The following is a 21,835-nucleotide window of genomic DNA, read 5'->3' as shown; positions in this document are numbered from 1 at the left end:
CACTGTGGATTTAGAAAAGGGCAGTCTTTTTTTCTGACATTAGCTACACTGGTAGCGATTCCTTGCCATTTATCCTTCCAAGAGGAGAAAGGAGAACATAGGGAGCCCTTCAGGAGGCTGCCCAGGAGGGTTTTCTCACCGAAGAGCCAGTGCTCTTGCACACTGAGGTGTGCTGATGCATGGCTCTGAGCTGAGCCCCAGGAAAACGAGCAGACCCTCCTCAGCCTTCTGTTCTCTCCACACGTGGGCAGAACCAAGGGAAGCACAGGTGTCAGTGAAGAAAGGAAGGCACGATCCTTTACCAGGTGACAGTGAAACAGGGTGCTCACTCTGGCCAGGGGAGGAAACAAAGAGAAAAGCCAGACCCCAAGAGTTACTGAAAACAAGACAACCAGATTGATTTCATTGTGCCTCTTTTACTAGAAAAAAAAATTTTTTTTTAGGAAACATTTGACCCTAGACAGACAAAAGGCAAGGTATATGCCCACAAAGCTAAGGATTCACACCTCAGTGTTATGCCGAGGGGAAATATAGGAAGAAAATCTCTTAATCATCCTTTATAGGAGCAAAAACTGCCCTGGACAAACCCCACTCCAAGTGCATATAACATACATTATCAGGAAATTAGGGAAAATTAAAAACATTCACATTTATCCCTATCATGTATAATTTCATATTTTCCTGAAGTGTCTTTGGCGCCCTTGTCACTGCAATAGACTACTAGAGTTGATTAGCTCTAAAAATATCACTTTGATTCACATAAATGTGTTGCCATCAGTATCAGTCCACCACAGTAACAGCTGTCCTCATTTTTAAAGGGGGAAGTTGAGGCACAGAAAGGTTGATTTGTCTAAAGTCAAATGACAGAATCTAGGCTCCTAACATAGGTATCTTTTTTTGCTTTTTTCATTAAACTGCAGTAAAGTGTCACTCAACAGTATGTGTTAGTTCCTCCTCAGAGGCTGGTTGTTGAGGCAGTTGTATGCTTGTAAACGGTGGCATAATTATATGCCCAACATTGTGGACTCCATGCAATGGTTCCGTTATTATTTTGCCATTCTCCATTAAAAACCGTGAGATTCACTACAGAATTTCTACACAAAGAATCCTAAACTATTGCAATATTTCCATGTTCGATTTCCCTGCTTTTCTACATCTTTTTAAACTTCTCTGTCATTTTCTTTTTTGTCCCACCACATTCCTCCCCATCTTCCTCGTACTGTCTTTTTTGTAACTTCTTCTACTTTTCCTCACCGATCCTGTTTTTGTTCTTTGTTCTGATGTTATCTCACTGTCAACATTCAGTCTTGCAGCCTTCCCTGACCCCTCTACATTATCAATCAGCAGCAGGATGGGAACACTGCAGACCCATCAGGCAGGGCCTGCTGTAACCCACTTTACCAGCTTACACTCCATTTTCAGTCTTTCCAACAAATCTACCATGTGCTTTCCTTTGCCAGAAATAATACAGGGAGAATAGGAGTCACTACTGACTTTATTTCTTAATTATCTCTGTATTTCTGGGAAGGGCAAGGATGGCAGGTGAATTTTTACAAATCTAACTGCTCTGTTCCCCCTTCCTGACTTCTAGTTACATTTGAAACATAGCTGAAGTGAAAAGTGAGTATTTCTCGAAGGAATTCTAAACTCAAGAGGATTTACACAACAGTGTAAGATTTAAGTCTACAGACAATTGCTGACATTTTATTTCCAGTGTCGGGAATCCAGTGTGAGTTGACAGAAGAAAGAATGGTAGGCCCAGGGGCATTCTGCTCTATGAAATTTTGGAGAAAACAAGATTGGCTACTAGTTTTAAAAGCAGAAAAACCTATTTAAAAAAATTTTTTTTTAACCACCTAGGAGTCTAGTGCACCTTGAGGCCCTGAAGTCACCTGGGACAATCTGGAGGGGTTGGTGGCAAGCCTTGTTTACCTGGGCCCTGCTTTCATGAAACTCAGCAGATTGTGACTAACCTGTGTCCTCTGACAGTCTACTACAATTGCTTTCTATTCCAGAGAGAAATGCAGTCTTACTAGATCCCTAGTCCAGAGTGTGGGTTAGAATCACATTTATTTTAATCTTTGCTTGAAAAAAGTATCAAGTGCTCAGATTGCTGATGTGTTAATTTCTTATTCAGTACTTTCAACTGGACTGTCCCATTCTTAAGCTGGCTGGCCATTGTAGCCCTCTGTGTGTTCACAGTCATCCTGTACTTCATTCCACTGAGATACATTGTCCTTGTCTGGGGTAAGTAAAGCCTTTTTTTTTTTTTTTTTTTCTTTTTGTAAACTGCCTTAGATACTAGGAACAAACTATTTTTAAGGAATGAGTTATACTGTCAGTAGTTCCCTGTATTTATTATCATGAAGCTACTCCATGATGAAAAGAGACAGGTCAGTTAAAAATCACAACAGTATAAAGATTTAGGTCTACCTACAAAATGCATTTTTCTTATCTGGCATCATAGGCTCCATCATACTGTAAACATGTAGTTGTGCAGATTCTTCATATATCAAAGTGTAGCTTTGTCTAGATACCATTCTGATTTATTTTCACCACTTATACGTAAACAGAGGCATTTCGATCCATATGGTGCATTTAGGACAATATGCTTTTGTGCTGTGGTGCTTTATCTTGTGGAAGTGTCCGTAAACACAGTTCTATATATGGTCGCCTATTTAAGAGGTCACCTTTAGGAGGCAGAAAAAGGGTCCTTGGCACTGACAGGCTGCTTAGGAATAAGAAACCTGCTTTATGTATACTAAACAAAATTGCTTCTGTGCAAGTTCACTTTAAAGGTGGTATTTTCTGGTCCTAATTTTTAACGCAGTTATGCTGCAGGCCAATAGTTCCTGTGGACCTAGACTCCACTTAGGTGGTAGTTTCAGCATCCTTCATTATTTTAGGGCTTCTGTTCCTTATCTGAGAAAATTCCTGGTTTGAAAAAAATTGTCCTTCTGTAAGATGTACTAACCTATAAAACTACATTAATGATATACATAAACATGACTCAGTAGAAGTATGACTCTCTACTTCCCCCTCAGCCTGCATACACCTAAGATTATTAAACATATAAAATGCAAAGAACCAAATTGGGTATTAAGTCCAGAAAACACACGTTTACACTTGAAAAGGAATGTTTTGTTATTTTCTGAGATTTTTAAAGAAATGCTGGAAAAAGTGACAAAAGGGATCAGAGGTCTCCAAACCCTCCAGTTTTCAGATTCCTGTCTCCCTATTCTTTTTGGCCTATCTTGTCATATCCTGAATCAGCCCTCTTACCCTTTATCATCACTCTCCTTACTTTACATCTTGAGTAAGGAGTGGGGGGAATGATTACTTTTTTCCCTTGTTATAATTTAAACAGTTTCAAATAAGATATACCTTCACTACACAAGGAGGGAAGCATTTCTACTCTTCTTGCTTCCCTGATGTATGTTCAAGGTCTTTCATTCTTTCCTTCGGTATTTAAAACAGATGCTGTTTTATTGAAGGAATTAGGGTAGGGCATGAGGTGTGGCAGTTTATTATCTCTAACCTACTTAGGGTCAGAACTGCCATCTCAGCTGTGATAGGTAGTGAACCTCTGGTTCTGTTTCCCCAGCGTTCTCAAAAAGCAGAGCCCATGGCAAACATCTGGCTCTGTAACCTGGGGTGGCCTCACTAGCTCTGTCTTAAACGTAATTCTAAGAGAATGTGTTTGGGCCTCTTGTTTCATCAAATGAAATAAAACAAGAACAGTATTTCTTTAGTGCTAGGTGATTGCTGAAATGTTAACCAGAAATTTAAGACATGGGTCTCACATGGGGAGACAGACCAAATTCAAGACTGCAAAAGAAGTTTATTCTGCTGAACTTCCTGAAGAAGAGCCAAGATCCTCTAAGTTACAGCTCGGTTTGTTGATTTCATATAAAGCTGTTAATTTATTTTGTATATGTGAATATGCTTGGTCACTTATTAAGAGCAATATAAATTTCAGAGTAGACTTATCTCACTGAAATTCTACCTTGTATCATAGAATATGTGGGATAGATACTTCTGGTTTTGTGTATTGTTTTGACATTGCTATCCCATTACAGTTTTTGTTTCTGTAATAGCTCCAATTTCCCCTGTTTGCCCTCCAACGACATTTGCTCTTCAGGTAAGAGCAGAGGATTCACTGTTGAATAACTTAGTATGGGTAGATATAGCTCCTCTGTCATGGTTTTTGGCTGCTCTAGTCCAAAAGTGATCCAAGTAAGTCAATCACAGCATCTTTTGCAAGCATTAAATTTAAATTTTGTGTAATTTAAAAGGAAAATTGCTTTCTGAAAATCTCATTGCCAGAGATGGAGAAGTGCAAACATTTTTCCTATGGTGAGAACTTTTAAGATCTACTCTTTAGTGACTTTCAGATATGCAGTACAGGATTATTAACTAGAGTCACCATGCTATCTATACATGACATCCCCATGAATTTGTACCCCTTCAACTCATTTCATCCATTCTCCCACCTCCTGCCTCTGATAACTACCAATCTGAATCTATGAGCTTGGCTTATTATTTTTTTAGATTCTACATATAAGTAAAATCATAAGATGTTTGTCTTAGACTCTTTTCACTTAGCATAATGCTCTCAAGGCCCATCTATGTTACTGTAAATGGCAAGATTTCCTTAATCTGTCAGTGGATACTTAGGTTGTTTCCATGTCTTGGCTATTATAAACAGTGCTGCAATGAACATGTGCCAGGAGGGTGTATTTATCTTTTTGAGTTAGTGTTTTTGTTTTCATTGGCTAAATATCCAGAAGTGGAACTGTATGAACATAGGGTGGTTCAATTTTTTTTTTTTTTTGATTATCCATACTGTTTTCCACATGCACCAGTTTACACTCCCACCACCAGTGAATGAGGTTCCTATTTCTGCACAAGCTTGCCAGCACTTGTTCTTCCTTGTCTTTTGACAGGAATAATAGCCATTCTAACAGGTGTGAGGTGATAACTCAAGGTGTTTTGATTTCCCTGATAATTAGTGATGTTGAGCATCTTTTCGTGTACCTGTGAGCCATCTGTAGGTCTTGTTTGGAAAATAAGATCCTCTGCCTGTTTTTTAATTGGACTGTGTTTTTGTTTTTCCTGTTGAGTTGTATTAGTTCTTTATATATTTTGGATATTAGCCCCTTATCAGATTTGTAAATATTTTCTCCCATTCAGTAGGTTGCTTTTTTATTTTATTGATGGTTTCCTTTGCTGTGCAGTTTTTTAGTATGATGTAGTCCTGTTTATTTTTACTTTTGTTGTCTTTGCTTTTTGGTGTCCACTCTGAAACATTGTCAAGACCAATGCCAAGGAGCTTATTACCACCTTTATTTGTCATTTCTTCTAGGTTCCCAATTTGTCGGTGTGTAATTGTTCACACTAGTCTCTTATGCTCCTTTATACATGTGTGGTTTCTGGTTTAACATATCCTTTCATTTCTGATTTTATTTAAATCTTCTTTTTTTCTTGGTAAGTCTAACTCAAGGTTTGCCATCTTACTGATCTTTTCAAAGAACCAGCTCTGAACTTTATTATTTCCTTCCTTCTACTAACTTTGGGTTTTGTCTGTTGTTTTCTTCTCTAGTTCCTTGAAGTGTAAAGTTAGTTTGAGATTTTTTTTTTAATTGAAGTAGGCATTATTGCTATGAACTTCCCACTTATAACTGCTTTTGTTGTACCCTATACATGTTGGTATGTTTTATTTCCATTTGTCTCAAGGTGGTATTTCTTCATTGACAAATTGGTTCAGTAGCATGTTATTTAATCTCCGCATATTAGTGAATTTTCTAGTTTTCTTCTTATAACTGATTTCTAGTTTAATACCATTGTGGTTTTTTCATCTTTTTCAGATGTATATGATTTCAATCTGTTTTATTAAGATCTGTTTTGTGGCCTAACATATTTATCCTGGAGAATGTTATGTTCCATGTGCCCTTGAGAGGAGTGCATATTCTCCTGCTTTGGGATGGAATGTTCTATACATGTCTGTTAGGTCCATGTGGTCTAACATGTCATTTAAGACTGCTTCCTTATTGACCTTCTGCTTGGATGATCTATGTGTTGATGTGAGGTATTAAAGTACTCTAGTATTATACTGCTATTGCTCCCTTTATGTCTGGTAATATTGACTTTACATGTTTAGGTGCTTCTATGTTGGCTGTATAACTACTTTAAAATTCTCTGTCCTCTTGTTGGACTGGCCCCTTTATCATCGCATAATGCCCTTTTTAGTCTCATGTTACAGTTTTTGTTTTCAAGTATGTTTTGTCTGATGTAAGCATAGCTACCCCAGTTTTCTTTTGATTTCCATTCCTTCACTTTCTGTGTCCTTCTATCTGAAATGAGCCTTTTCTAGGCAGCATATATATAGATGGGTTTTGCTCTCTTCCTATGTGATTTCATAACTTTCTTTGGTGGTATGCTTTGGTTGCTTTATTATCCTTTGTGTATCTAGTAAAGCTTTCTGCCTTGTGGTTACCATAAAGCTTATATATTACAACTTATAACAGTCTATTTTAAATTGGTAACGTTGTAAGGTTGGATGTATTTTGAAGTTCTACATTTTAACCTCCATCCACGTGTTTTATGTTTTTGATGTTAAACATCTTTATTTTTGAGCAAGCACAAGCAGGGGTGGGGCAGACAGAGGGGTACAGAGGATCCGAAGTGGGCTCTGTGCTGACAGCTTGTGAGCCTGATGTGGGGCTCAAACTCATGAACTGAGAGATCACGACGTAAGCTGAAGTCAGATGCTCAACTGACTGAGCCACGCAGGTGTCCCACATTTAACATCTTTTAATCTTAAATATCCCTTAACCAATTATTGTAGTTTTATTATGTCTTTTAACCCTCATGCTAACTTTGTAAGTGATTAATCTACTACCCTTACTATATATTTACCATTACCAGTGAGATCTATACTTTCATATTTTCTTTTAACTAATTAGCATCCTTTTTCAGCTTAAAAGTAGTCCCTTTAACATTTCTTGTAAGGCCAGTTTCATGGTGATGAACTCTTTCAGCTTCTGTGCCACTCCCTTCCAGCTTGCAAAATTTCTGTTGACAAAAATCTTATAGTCTTATGGGGGTTCCCTTTACTTAACAAGTTGATCTTCTCTTGCTGCTTTTAGGACTTTTCTTTTTGGTCTTTACCTTTTCTCTTTTAAACTATGCCTTGGTGTGGGTCTTTTTGCCTTCCTCTTATTTGGAACTCTCTGGCCTTCCTGGATCTGGATGCCTGTTTCCTTCCCAGGTTTAGGGAAGTTTTCAACCCCCTTGTCTTTCTCACCTCCTTCTGGGACCCCTATTGTGTTAGTATGCTTGGTTTTGCCCCATGTCCCTTAATCTCCTCTGCCTGGGTAGTTCCACTGCCAGGCATTCGAGTTCACTATTCTTTTCTTCTGTTTCATCTAGTCTGCTATTGAACCCTTCTAATGTATTTTTCAGTTCAGTGACTGGATTCTACAGCTGTGACTTCTATTTGGTACTTCATTATATTTTCCATCTCTTTTTTGAAATTTTCACTGTGATCTAGTCTTCTGAATTTGGTGAACATTATTACGACCATTACTTTGGACTTTTATCAGGTAAATTACATACCATTTTCCTTAAGGTTTTTCCAGAGATTTTTATCTTTTTCTTCCCTCTGGAACATATTCCTGTTTCTTCATTTGCCTTGACTGTTGTTTTCTGTGCATTAGATGAAAAGACACTTCTCCCATTCTTGAAAGGCTGGCCTTGTTTAGGAGGTGAACCTTATTATTCAACCCTGCCTTAGCTCTTGGTTGTCTCTCTAACCTTTTTGATTGTCTGAGTAGCTTATTTTAATAGCTCCTTGTAGTTGATGGTGTGCCAAGACCAGTTAGTACCTAGATTCAGGCTGGTTGGAAACCAAACCCTCGGGCAGCAGCTGTTAAAGAATGCAATTTAAATATATATATATATATATATATATATATATACACACACACACACACACACATACACATATATATGTATGTATGTATATATATATATACACACACATAAATATATATATACACATATATATATGTATGTATATATATATATATATATACATACAGACACGTATAAATTTATGTATATTTATAAATTTATGTAAATATAAATATATAAAGAATGCAAATATATATCTATAATTTCTTTGGGATTGCACTAAGCCCCTCTAGCCACTAGAACCAGGTTATCTAGAGAATATCCCCTGGGAAACAGTGACTAAAATTGGGGCTCCAGGTAAGTGTGTGAACTCCTTTCTAGGAGATGCCAGGGAGCTGTAGTGAGGTGGAGGGACAGCACAAAGATGACACCCTGCTGCACTCACTTCCTCAGAGCACGTCTCTAAGCTTGTAGATGTATGCCAAACTTAAAGCTTGTCATGTAGGCCTGCAGCTCCAGGACAAATAGTTCTCTTTCACAGACTACGTGTGTTGTAGCCTGGGACTATAGAAATGTGTGGGACTCAGAAACACAAGTAGCACCTTATCCACCAAAAGCAGCTACAAAAAATCAAGGGTGTCAAACAAGGATATAAGCACCTTCCTAGGGAGATATTTATGAGCTCTAGTGAGGCAGAGAGTGCAAAGACCGTATCCACTGGACTCTGTTCCCTGAGAACTCTCCCACACATTATTCTAAGTGTGCCGGAGCAGAAGGTGGCCCAGAGGGCCAAAGCTTGCAAATAGGCTTCTTTCTCTGAGCAACTGGGAGGATCTTTCCCTTTGCTATGTGTACAGTGTCCTGGGGATGGTCGTCTGCCAAGGATGGTCTGATTGTTAGAGTCCTGTGCAACTAAGGAATGGAAGCAATACTGGCCTAACGAACCCAGCAATCAAGGGGTGTCCCCTTGCTGGCAGCCACAAGAGCAAAGGCACCAGATGTGTGCAAAAACTCCCGTCCAGGAAATGCTGGTGCTCTGAAGCGTGGCAGAGGGAGAGTGTGAAGATGGTGCCTGCCAGTTGGAGGGTAAAGATGGCACCCACCAGCTTTACAAGGCAGACAGTGCAAATATGTCACCCACAAGCAGAAGAGTGTCCCAGCAGGTCCCTGCCCCTCCAGCTGAAGCTTTAAGATTATAGGAAAGATCTTCATTTCTTAAAGTCTGGGTGCATTTCTAATGGCTGCTTCTGTGCTGCACCCTGGGGCAAGAGAGTCTGCACACTAGCTCTTTGAGCCATTTCTCATTTCACTACAGCTCTTTAGGGCTCATGGTTTTCTAAGCCAGATGTGTTGGGGGCTCATCTGTTAGGTGCAGGAATTAAAAGTTAGGGTGCCTGACACAAGGTATCACCTGCTGGTCCTCAGAGAGACGCTCCGGGTTTGTGAGTTACGTTGTGATTGTGGGTTGCCTTGCTGGGGTGGAGACCGTGTCTCAGCCTCTGCTACCCACTTCACTTTGGCCTTTTCCTTGTTGCCTGATGTGAAGAAGTTGCTCAGCTAGTTTTCAGGTCTTTTTCAGAGGGAACTGTTCCATATGTAGCTGTAGATTTGGTGTGTTCATGGGAGGAGGTGAGTTCAAGATCATCCTACGTCACCATATTGAGCCACCTCCTAGAAGTAAAACCAGACATAAAACTGGGGCACCATACATGTGTCAAAGCTTCCCTCAGGGAGGTACTGACACTCTGGAGTGTGGCAAAGGGAGAGGATGAAGATGGCACACACCAGCTGGAGCAAAGCAGAGGGAAAGTACAAAGATGGCACCCCCTGTTGTTGGCCCTCAGAGCACTCCAGCTGTCCTTTGAATGTGTGCCTGCCTCTCGAGTTGATGCTCCAAGACCAGCAAATGAGCCTCTCCCATACAAAGTCCAGGCACCCCTCAATTACCTGCTTCTATATTGGGCGCGGGGGTGACTTCAAGCATTCAAGCCCTTTAAGAGCCATTTCTCAGAGCACTGTAGCCTTGACATGAGCCTTTTTTTTTTTAATTTTTTTTTTTCAACGTTTATTTATTTTTGGGACAGAGAGAGACAGAGCATGAACGGGGGAGGGGCAGAGAGAGAGGGAGGCACAGAATCGGAAACAGGCTCCAGGCTCTGAGCCATCAGCCCAGAGCCTGACGCGGGGCTCGAACTCACAGACCGCGAGATCGTGACCTGGCTGAAGTCTGATGCTTAACCGACTGCGCCACCCAGGCGCCTCGAGCCCCATTGTTTTTCAAAGCCAGATGTTTTGGAGAGTCTTCTCTTAGGTGCATGTCTTAAAAGCCTGGCGTGTCTGATGTGGGGTTCAAACCTTTCAGTCCTCAGGGAGAAGCTACAGGTTTTTAGTTCGTTCCTGACTATGGGTTGCCATGCTGGAGGTAAGGTTTATGACGAGATTTGTGTCCAGCCTCTCCTACCTGCGTTGACATAAGCCTTCTCTCAGCACCTAATGTGTGGGAGGAGAGTTCAGGATCTTCTTGCATCACCATCTTTAAAAGAGGTTCATTTTTTTAAAAAGCTGGTGGTAAACTCTCATTTCAGGTCATTTTGAGGGGGGAAAAAAAAACCCCACAAGGACAAGTATCTTCTAAACATTTAGTTTGCATATTAACACCCTCCCTGCCCCCCCCACCGCCAAAAAAAAACCCCAAACCCAATAAGGTTTATCTTTTGAAAAAGGGAAAACCAGTAAATCAGACTTTTTGCCTTGAAAACAATGTAAGGAGACAAGTTTCATAGTAGATGGAACACTAAAACAGGGCTTCTAGTCACGTGAGACTGAGTGGTGAAGCAAAATGCAGCAGTGCAAGGTGCTGCCAACTGCCTTTTGTTTTCCAGATAAAAAGTCTTTCCTGTGGGGGAAGAAGCCATTAAAGTACAAAGAGAAAACCAGAGCAGCCATTGAGTGGGGATGGAGGGAGGAAGTGGACAAAGGAAAGGAGAGAAAGAAACAGGAGAGGGAGGGAAGAAGAAAAAAGGGTTTACTGCTTCATTAAGACTGAAGAGCACCTTAATCCAGATCTTTAAGTCACTGCGACATATAAAAAATGTACATGATTAATTCCTAACTGGAGATTTCAATCATCTTTGATCTATCACTTTCTCAGGTATCAATAAATTTACAAAAAAGCTGCGGAGTCCATATGCAATCGATAACAATGAACTACTTGACTTCCTTTCCAGAGTCCCTTCAGATGTACAAGTGGTATGTAGGTTTCACTACTATTACTACTATTTAATGTTGTATGGCTTTGGGTTTTAACTTTTAATTCTTTTAATTTCAAAGGTTTTAGAAGAACCAATTAAAGTGAAAAAGGCCTGTAGCAGATTTTGCCTTTCAGGAAAGTAGCCCACTTGGGGTGTTGTCCAAGAAGAATTTTATAAAGAATGGGGAGTGGAGAAAGGAGAGAGAGAGTTACATCAAAAACCTACCCGGGCTCTTCGGGGCAATTTTCCTCCAAGGAAGGTTCAGCTGGAGTTTGTGAAGGGAAGTCACCATTACCTGAAGGGAGGAAATGGGACTATAGATGATGAAAGCAGAAGTGCCAAAGGACATGTGAAAAACCTTTCTTTGCATAATCTGCAGGGATTGAGTTTTAAAACTGCGTGGAGACTAGTGGGGGGTGGGGCCAGGGAGAAAAACTGGTGTTTGAAGACTGGGGCACATCTCAGTCCTTTAAAATTCTTTGAGGTTAACTAATGCCCATTAATCATCAACTATTTTCAGAATGAATGAAAAATGTTTTTAATCGAAATCTTAAAGCTACTGGCAGCAATACCTTTTTTCTTTTGTTTCAGTTGAGTTTTTGATTTGGTGTCAGACAGGAGAGTGGGCTGGAGGGAGATTAAGCCTGTATTAAACAAACAAATTGCAAAGAACCGTTATCCAGTCTTTCAAAACAGATAAAGATGGTTTTGCTTTGTGTTACGGACAGTGAAGACCCAGCCTATTAACCAAAGTTCACATCAGGGCTCTCATGTAATTTCTGGCAGGATTTCCCTTCTGATTCTTGCTGTATCACTCTATTGTTTTCTGCATCCCAGCTGCAGATCTCATACAGCTTCCAGGGTGAGCACTCTTCCCACCCCTGACTCCAAACACAGTCTCTCATTCCTTTGCTTTTCCTTCCTTTGCCAGAAAATGACCACCTGACCAGTCTTTCTCTGAACTCTGTTTAAACAGGTGCAATACCAAGAACTGAAACCAGATCCTTCTCATAGCCCATGTAAAAGGAAGAAAAACAATCTTGGCTAGTCAGCTCCCAGCACTGAGGAGACCAGCATCTGTTTGGGAAGATAAAAGAAAAAGCCTTCAGCCTCAGCAGCATTTCCTTTCTTCCTGCTTTTTATTTATTTTGTCTTTTTATCATGATCGAGAGAATTTGTAAATAGTGTACAAAGGCATATGTCTTTGAAAATATACTTCCATTGTACAGACTCAATTTGATAAAGGTTTAGCTGTTGCTGTGTGAAAGCCTTGGTGGCTGTGGATAATAATACAACACACTGAAACAACAAATATAAGAATGGTAACACTGGGAGATATACACGTCTCTAATTACAAGTGGAAGAACTAGAATATCACATTAAATGCTCAGCTGTGCTCTATTAAATCTACATAAAATGTAAATGTCAATTTGATTTTAAAGTTTTTTTTTAATGTGACTATTTTTTATCTGCTAAGTAATCCATTACAGTTTTCTATGTTTTATACATTTCAAGAGAGAAGGGAGATCCCAAAATCTGAATAATAGAACAGATGCATTTCAATTTAACATAGTAGTTCTACTTCAGATCCTGACATTCATTCCTGTGCAAATTATAAAGATATGACTCGGCTCATTTTAAGCTAATGAGTGAAGGTACAGTCACTCTGTCAAGATAATCCTGCATACTCTGCAAAGAAAACTTCCAAACCTTCTATCATTCCATCTAAAACCTTAAAATCTCTACAGGACTACACGTAAATACTGCCAGGTTTATAAATGATTGCCTATCTGAATTTTTATACTATCACTACTTTAATTTACATCAAGTTAGTGGGTTAGCAACCCAGTTCAGTTGTCACAAATACTAGCAAACTAAATCCGTATTGCTTTTGGTGTCTCTGTGCATCTAAAAATATTTACTATTCAACTGTTCTCACAAAGTATCTGCTTTCTCATTAAATTACTGAAATGCTTTAATGCATAGTATAATTTTTGTTAGTGTGAATTTTAATGTAAAGGAGAATGCAGTGTGCTAAGTGATATGCTAGTGTTTCATTATATTCATTTATAGAAAAACTATTCTTGATAATATGAATGCATGAAACCTATTTTGTAAAAAAAAAAAAAAAAGATACAACTGCTTATGGGGTGGGGGGAGTTTGTCTTTACAAAAATGTTTCAATACTTACCATAGAATCTATACTTAAAAATTGCATTCCCAAGACTTATGGTAGTTTTTGTACCTAACTCCCTGATAAATCAAGGGAGTATACCTCTGGAGAGAGAAATAATTTGGTGAGAATGTTTTACTTCCCTGACCGGGCACAGGATTAAGTTTGGGTGAAAATGCTATAGAAAATGTTTTTGCACTACTTTATTAATAACTGGGATAGGGTGAAGGTGGGGGTGATGGAAAAATGTAGAAAAGTCAGAAATATATATATATTTCACTCTAAAGGAAGATTCTTTCTTTAAAAAAATAAATTTAATCTCATCAAAGCTAATTTTTAAAGTATTTTTATTTTAAAGCTATGTTGTTAAATACTATTTCTTATGATATAACTATTTTGATCTGTTTATACACTATGCTTGAAAGAGAATGTCAATTAAATTCCCTTTCTACAGAAAGGCTTTGACCTCAATATGCTCTATTTAGCTCACCATGTTTATAATGACATGCTTATATCTGCACACCATCACTGTTTGTTACTTAGACATAATATTCCATGAAGCTGATGCTACTACAGAAAGTTTATGGATGGGCTAATTTGTTCAAAATACCTTTTGATTATACCTTATGCGAAATTTATGTTGTGTGCTGACAGTGTCTACTCAAATGTCTACAAGCCTGATATAGTACAACTTCAGATGTACCTAGTGCATAGTAACCATTAACAGATGCCCAATTTTTGTTTCATTCTACCAACTTTCAGATGTTAAGTTTAATGGTAATGTTAACTACACATTCACTGCATTAAATAAAAAAACTCTTTTCTAAGTATAATCTGTACTCTTTTTTTTTTTTTTTTTTTCCTGTGGTGGTAGAGAGAGGAATGCTGGAGGATTGTTTGCATATTCTTACAAATGACACTTCACTTAGAGGAACTTGGTTTGGTTTGCACACATAGGACCTTCGCCAAAACCCTATTGTTGTATGAAACTCAATGCCTTTAAAGGATTGAGCATGGAATGAAGTTGATAGAAGAGGAAGAACTATCTTGAGGCATGAAATGATATTCAGAGCGATCTTCACTGCTTTCAAAAGTACTACATTCACAGGCTGAAAAGAAGAAACTGTGTCTAATAAAATTTTAACTATTTCTTTCCCCTTCTCACATAGGTACAGTTTTGCCTTTTGAAAGCTGTTTAACTTTAGTTTTTAAAGATTTTCCATGTAAATATGTCAAGATATATTTAAGAGATTAAATGTCACTCCAAATAGGTGTTAGACTGCTAAAGACAGTAATCTTGTCAACTATTAATACCTTCCTCAGTATCTTTTAGTGAGTAAACTCACTAAAGGTCATTCACATGGGAAAGTATTATTGCCAATTGTGGTAATTCCTAAGAAAAGCATATTAAATTTCTTTTTCATTTATAAAAAGAATGTAATACTTGTTCATTTTGGTATTGTTCCACAGACTCAAACTGACAGATGCTATAGGGATTACAAATTACATTTGAACCATAGAATACACTAGGATAATCTGAGTTGAAAAATTTTTTTAAAATTTTATTTTTAAGTAATCCCTACACCCAAACTGGGGCTCTGAAAACTCACAATCCTGAAATCAAATAGTCTCATGCTCCACCAATTGAGCCAGCCAGGCGCCCCAAATTTTTTTTTTTAGCGGGGGGCGGGGGGGGGGCACCTGGGTGGCTCAGTCAGTTAAGTGCCTGACTGGAGCTCAGGTCATGATCTTGCAGCTCATGAGTTCGAGCCCCACGTTGGGCTCTGTACTGACGGCTCAGAGCCTGAAGCCTGCTTCAGATTCGCCCCTCCCATGGCTTGTGCTCTGTCTCTGTCTCTCTCTCAAAAATAAACATTAAAAAATTAAAAAATAAAAGATTTTTTTAAGCAACTCTGCTTTGTGATACATTTATTAAGTACCTAATTATATGATTTGCCTGTCACAAGCAATGATCCAACCAATGACAGTATATTAAAATCAAATCTGGAGCTAAAGTAGGTAAGAAGAAAATTTAATTGACAGGTTTCTGGAAAGTATCTTTTATAGAACTTTATTCTATATTTAAAAATGAAAAAAATTTAGTAGTAAACTCTCTTACCCAGGGACCATGGGAACTTATTTTTCCATTTTAATATCCAAATGTCTGTAATGCTGTAAGTGGTCTAATTTTGTATTAACTAGTCTTATGCAGAAGTTTTATGTAAGAGAGTAAAGACAGCCACCATTATATTTCTTGCAAGAGCTTCAGACATTATTAAAGTGATGCTTATTTAAATTCTGGGGCTTTAAATGTCATGTGAGTATGTGTATATATACAGATGCCAATTCATTTGTTTGATTAGAGTATCTGGAACCAGACTTTTCTAATTGCTCAGTCAAGTATGAATTAAAACTACATAAAAAATGTAATGAATACTTACAATAGTGTCATTCCTTTCAATTATAATTCTCTTTCCCAGGATGACTGATGTAACTCACTGAAAGAAAAAAACATAAACCATTCTTTTTTTTTTGGAGAGAAAATGTTATCTCTTATGACTCAGTTTCTACATTTGTACAGTGGCAGTCACATTGTAAAAGTTATTTCAGCTGAATCTTTGAGATTAAACACCAAACAAAATCTCTTGTTATATAAGAATACTATGCAAAAACAAAAACAAAAACAAAAAACAACCAAACATTAAATGTCCAAAGTGGTCACTTGCTGCAGAAACTAACACCACTGTGAATGGTTTGCTGGCAGTTAATGATTATATACCCACATTTCCAAGGGGATTTGTGCTTGGAATCAAAAAAGTGCAATAATCAAATATGTAAGTGGTCTCAAATGATTTCAATTTATCAAGATCTTCTTCCTTTGCATTTTAAATTAATAGCATAGAAGTGGTCCTTCAAATGCACCAGCAGTATTTCTATAGACGGTTTTTTATCTATATGATGGTTGTGTCTCCAAATGTTACTGAACAATCGTTAAACTCCGTTTTTAAAAAAGTATCTAATGGCACTGCTCTTCTGCTCTAGTCAATTAACAGCATTAGTATATTAAGATGAATGTTTTATTTGTATTAAGGAGAACAGAAATAGGTAAGTAGCTGTGCCAAAGTTTTCTCAGTTTGTAGCAAAAGTAAAAATGCAACATAATTCTCCCCTGCTGGAGATTCTTCAGTGTTCCTTCAAGAGAGAAAAGGAGTGACCAACCTGAGTCAATGAAGGAACATGCAAACCACCTCTTGTTTTCTTAGGAGGAAAGCATGAGAGATTCCAAGAGCTGGCTGGTTGCTGCTGTTGTGCCAAGATGATAATATAGACTCAGTTCCACTTATTATCAAAGACAAGCTTCACAAAGGCATGAGTCAACTTGAGACGTTTTATTTTGCTAAAATTCAAATGGTAACAAGTTTAGGGGAAGGCTCACAGCATAGAGAAAGGTGCACACCTGGCCCCAACCATGCTTAAGTGTCTCTTGATTACAGGAGACCCACCTGAGACAACAGTCAAGAGTAATTACTGAGGCAGCTGGACTACAGAAGAGGGCTGAGAGGGAGGAAATACCCATGTGTGTCCCAAGTTCAGAGATCTTTTAATAAAGCCATTCAGAGAACTGGAAACCTTACAACTAAACTCTACATCATTCGCACAAAACATTCCTCCTTTGTACAGCAAAATTTTGTGACAAGACAAAATCTGTGTAACCTGTAATACTGAAATCACAGAAAACAACTTATTGGTGTCAAGAACTTATAAACTCTCAGAAAAATTTGATACTTATGTGTCTATTTTCTACTATACAGAGAGGGATAATGTTTGTGCTTTTGTTGACTCTGTTGTGTAACACGATAGGTAACTGACCCAAGTTCTGACCCAATCTTACACAATGGTATACTTACTCCTTGCCTTTGATGTGGAACTCTTACATGGAAGATTCTATTAACACAGAGAACTAGCAAACTACAGCAGGGTCTTTGAAGTACATGGGAACCCACTGGGAAAAGTCAAATACTTCATATGTTTGAAAGAGTAGTTTTAAAATAGATCAATGTGACGGTCCATCTTATTCATTTGAAGTTACTGAACACTACTTTAAAAATTTCCCTGTAGGATAAAAAAAAAAAATGCATTTTCAGATTTAACAGAGAAAACCTTTTTGGGGGGTTAGCACAAAACATCTGGCACATGATAGCCAAGAGTCAGGCACACTAACTCTTGTGGGGTGGGGCAGCAGGTACACACCCCTCTCGTGGTACTAGAAGCTGATACGGAGAACACAGAAGTACTTGATAACGCATAACTTCCCGTGACTGTGACAAACCGGACAAGCAGGTGAGAAATCTCCCTCCAAAAACAATTACTGGAATACTCACCACTGCATTATGGTTACATTACAGGTATCCACAGAATTCATATAAAGTAATTGTTAAAATATTATATTTTGAATTGTACTATTAAAATAGTACCTTACAAGCAATCATTCTCCTAGCCTTCACAGAAGAGGTGCAAAATAATATGCTCTGGAGAAGAGGGTAAGAATTCTCTCAGTAGACACTGGCTGCTTGTATCTGCATTAATGTTGTATAGAATAAAATCTATAGTAAAAAGTGAGTTTTTTCCAAGTCTGTTGATGATACAAGAAAAAAAATGCCCAGTAACACAGTAGTAAACTCCCTTCAAATGCATTTAAGCTACAGCCTTGATTGAGTCTTAGTTTCTCCCTGCTTTTTTTGGTGTTGAATCTGAAAAAAACAATAACAACAACAAAAAAAAAAACAATCAGAAAAGTAATTCTTCAGGTTCCATGAATACTTCTAAAATCAGAAAAGGCTCATAGTGAAGCTATGTTATCATGACTCCACAAGGTTTCTACATGAAGAAGTTTAATCTTTAACAATTTAAGAATCTTCCTAATGACTCCACCCTAAACACTACTTGGAAGAGGCTTAGAAGACTGAAGCAGCATTTATCAGTAAAATGATGAGTAAAATGATCAGTAAAATGATTCACAATCAAAGGTGGGGTGAGGCATACAGTCCACATATATTTTTTTGAGATCTACATTAGATGGTACTGTATTTAATTATATCCTTCACTGAAGAAAAATGGCGTGTTTTAGAAACGTACTTTATATTTTATTTTTTTAATGTTTATTTATTTTTAGGTGTGTGTATAAGCAGGGAAGGGGTAGGGAGAAGGAGAGAGAAAATCCCAAGCAGGCTCCATGCTGACAGCACAGAGCCCCATGTGGGGCTTGATCTCGTGAACCGTGAGATCGTGACCTGAGCCAAAATCAAGAGTGGGATGCTCAACCAATTGAGCCCCCAGGCATCACAGATATACTTTATATTTTAAAAATCCAGTAGATGCCATTTTGATTAAGAGCTTTAGAAAAATTTCAAGACTTGATTCTTACGTTAGGAGCATTACTTTAAAAACTAAATGAGTTACTGGCCTTATAAATATGAATCATGTTACAAAGAAACTTGGAGAAGTGAAGAAAATATTCGAAATTCTATCACAAATACAACCACTATTAGCAACATATTTGCTTATAATATATTCCCCTACGTAATTTTACTTAATTTTTAATTACATTTAATTTTTAATTACATCCTATTTTTAAAAAAGAACTAAAATTAGTCAAGAAAAATGGCATTGAGAGAAAACCAGTCTAACCATTTTTTTTTGTAAATGGCTTTCAACCTCTCCTTAAGCCCATTTCCTCCAATAACATGACTATGAACTTACAAGTATTGTGCAAGGAAGAATAAAGGAACTGAAGTCATGGGGAAAGAAACTAGATTGGCCTAACCTTGAAGAAAGGCCTGAATATTGCTAGTCAAGATAGCCTATTTCTGATAATACCAGTAAACCAGGGATTTTGATTCTCCTTTATTTTTAATGGAGTAAAAGACCCTCAAACAAAACAATTATCTTGACCCTTTGGTTAATGAACATTATTCAAAAATTTCAAAGATAGGTTAGTTTATTCCTGAGATTAGGAAATCTGCCTATGCTTTTTGTTTGATTTTATACTTTCATTAACTTCTCAGTCAACAGAAATCTTTACCCTCTTGAGTCCTTTAAACCACAAAGACTCCTGACCATTTTCCCCTTAGCCCTTTGCCCAGTTTTCATCTTTACAATTATGCTTTTAAAAATTCATGAAAAGCTCTTAAAATGCTTATTTTAATTTTACTGAGTATTACTTATTGCTCTGTCATTTCACCTCTATGTTGTAAAAAAAGAAAATGCAAAATAGAGAAATGCATCTTTAGGATGGAGTCAGATAGCAAAGATACATATTCCTTAAAACAAAAACAAAAAACTATTATAAATCAAACTATTCTGGTCATTAGAAAAATTTATCAGTGTCATGACATAAGCCATTGCTGACCTAACCTTTAAGTTGAGAAGTACTGACAACAAACTAAGTCCTTTTTATCTGTCACCACTTGAAGATTAATGATTTTTTCAACCGGACTATTTCATTTTGAGGACAGAAAAAAATGGAGAATCATTGGAAATTTCAGTTCATCTACTATTAAGATAAATGATAGTATAATAGGTGTAAATTCAAAGCTGGATTCCAGATTTTCTGTTCAGTGCAATTTACCTGCTGGAATTCCTAACTACATTAAAAAAAAAAAAATACACACATTCTTCAGTAGAACTAAATCCTATGTTCCAAAGCAGTTAGCCATTCTCTATTAATGTTTAACACCCATTATGCATAAATGTTCATTTGCTCCAATTCAGATGCTTTTGAAAGAAAGGAGATTGTATTTACCAAATCTGGGTTTCATATTGCTTGAATAAGCAACTTTTATTTTTTGGTCTATACTAAGAGCAATGTTACATGTTATAAGCTACACACACACACACACACACACACACACACACACACACATATATACACACACACACATATATATACATATATATATATACACACACACACACTACATAGATCTACAAATTATATCATATACTTATTTTATTAGGAGTATTGGTTTTATAATAACTGATTACTGGTTACCTTCCAATTTAATACTACTGGATCTTATTTCAGGAAAGCAGTTTAAAAACCCAGATATGTTCACTCTATTTCTGTTTTAAACAAGAAAAAATATATTCAACAGTACAAAGACAACATTATAAAAAAAATCACGTATATCTAGTCCTAAGAGTTATGTTTTAGTTTTTTTTTTAAACACAGAGTATAAGTGAATTTATAACAAAAACTATACACTTACACTTAAAAAAAAAAAAGGCCTATAGTAATTAATTCAAACATACAAAATACTGGAAAATATCTATATATCAGATTATAATTTTGCTTATAACACAAAAGTACTCCCAAACAGCAGACTCCTCTGTGATAAAAAGCTAATCATTTTGGATTTGTGATTGGGAAACATTAAGAAGCCTCTATTCTCAATTAATTTAGTATGTCTTCCCCCCCTTCTTAACAATTCACATAAATTCATGGGTCTCAAGAAACAAAGATGTTTATGGGCGTTTGTTGCTTCAGGCTTTCATGAACTGGAAAGCATGATTCAAAGACTAGCACTTACTGAAAACGAGAAACTTTTTAAAAAAATCTAGTGATCCATGATGGTAAAAATCTTTTGTGTCATCTGAAAAAGGTCTTCTTTTAGTAAAATTTGCAATAGTTGGAAAATACATGCTTTGGAACCAAGCAGAAACAATCCCACAACCTTTTCCAATTAATTTAGTCTAATAATTTCTAATTCTGAGTCACAGCAAATAATTGCCAGAGAATATCCTCCCACCACAATTCATTTCAACCCAAAAGGTTAATTTTTTGATAACATGATTTGATTTACAAGAAAGAGTTAAGTATTCAATGTTTCCATGGAACTGATGTCTACACTTTGACAACACCAGGCACAGCCTAATTCCAATAATGCCATCCCCCAACCTTTCTAACTCAATCCACATTTGTTATAAAAACAATTATCATTCAGAATTTTGCAAGCTCCACGTCAGCAGGAGGTGAGATTGGCGTGGAAGCTGCGTGATAAATGCCTGAGGGAAAGAGAGCCTCATGTCACTCAAAGATGACCCTTTCTTACTGCTTCAGGAGCAACAGTGACAGGCTCTCATCAAGTTCATAACTTAACTGGAAAGGTGTGTAAAGGCATATGGATTGCACATTCCAGCAATAGGGTTTTCATGAGAAGGTATTCATTTAACTTTCTGTAATAGCATAGACAGCAATGGCAAACATTTCCTGGTGTTTATATAAAGTATCCTAGCATTAATGCATTTGTGTTTACCTGGAATGCGTATTAATTCCCTAAGACTGCAAAAGCACACCCCCCACATTATACTCACTCTAAAACAGAATTGCTAAAATCCTAATGATCAAAGGATTAAACTTTCAGATCTAATATACTACACATTTTAGAAACACACAAACTGAAAAGCTTTTCAACAGCCTATATAGAAGACAATAAAA

The 21,835-nt window shown here is 37.3% G+C and overlaps 1 protein-coding gene and 1 long non-coding RNA gene across 7 annotated transcripts in view; one reads left to right on the top strand and one right to left on the bottom strand.

Annotated features, from left to right (window-relative positions):
* The window catches only part of MCTP1 (multiple C2 and transmembrane domain containing 1), a 531,315-nt gene extending 517,144 nt beyond the window's left edge, over positions 1–14,171 (top strand). For all 6 annotated transcript variants that reach the window (XM_047859238.1, XM_047859221.1, XM_047859213.1 and 3 more), the window contains 3 exons: positions 2,138–2,247; positions 11,066–11,163; positions 12,142–14,171. In XM_047859238.1, the coding sequence (XP_047715194.1) occupies positions 2,138–2,247; positions 11,066–11,163; positions 12,142–12,213 (280 nt within the window). In that variant the 3' untranslated portion in view covers positions 12,214–14,171. The remainder of the gene's footprint in view (positions 1–2,137; positions 2,248–11,065; positions 11,164–12,141) is intronic.
* On the bottom strand, positions 11,427–18,147 carry LOC125165856 (uncharacterized). Its single transcript, XR_007152248.1, has 5 exons — positions 17,814–18,147; positions 17,247–17,451; positions 16,558–16,735; positions 15,780–15,836; positions 11,427–12,242 (listed from the first exon to the last, which is right to left on the bottom strand). It is a non-coding gene; the product is annotated as an uncharacterized LOC125165856 (long non-coding RNA).
* Between the last annotated feature and the right edge of the window lie 3,688 nt (positions 18,148–21,835).

This window comes from Prionailurus viverrinus, chromosome A1, assembly GCF_022837055.1.
Source record: "Prionailurus viverrinus isolate Anna chromosome A1, UM_Priviv_1.0, whole genome shotgun sequence".
NCBI lineage: Eukaryota > Metazoa > Chordata > Mammalia > Carnivora > Felidae > Prionailurus > Prionailurus viverrinus.
Note: the sequence above shows the minus strand (reverse complement) of the source record. Positions and strands in the feature narration are given on the sequence as shown.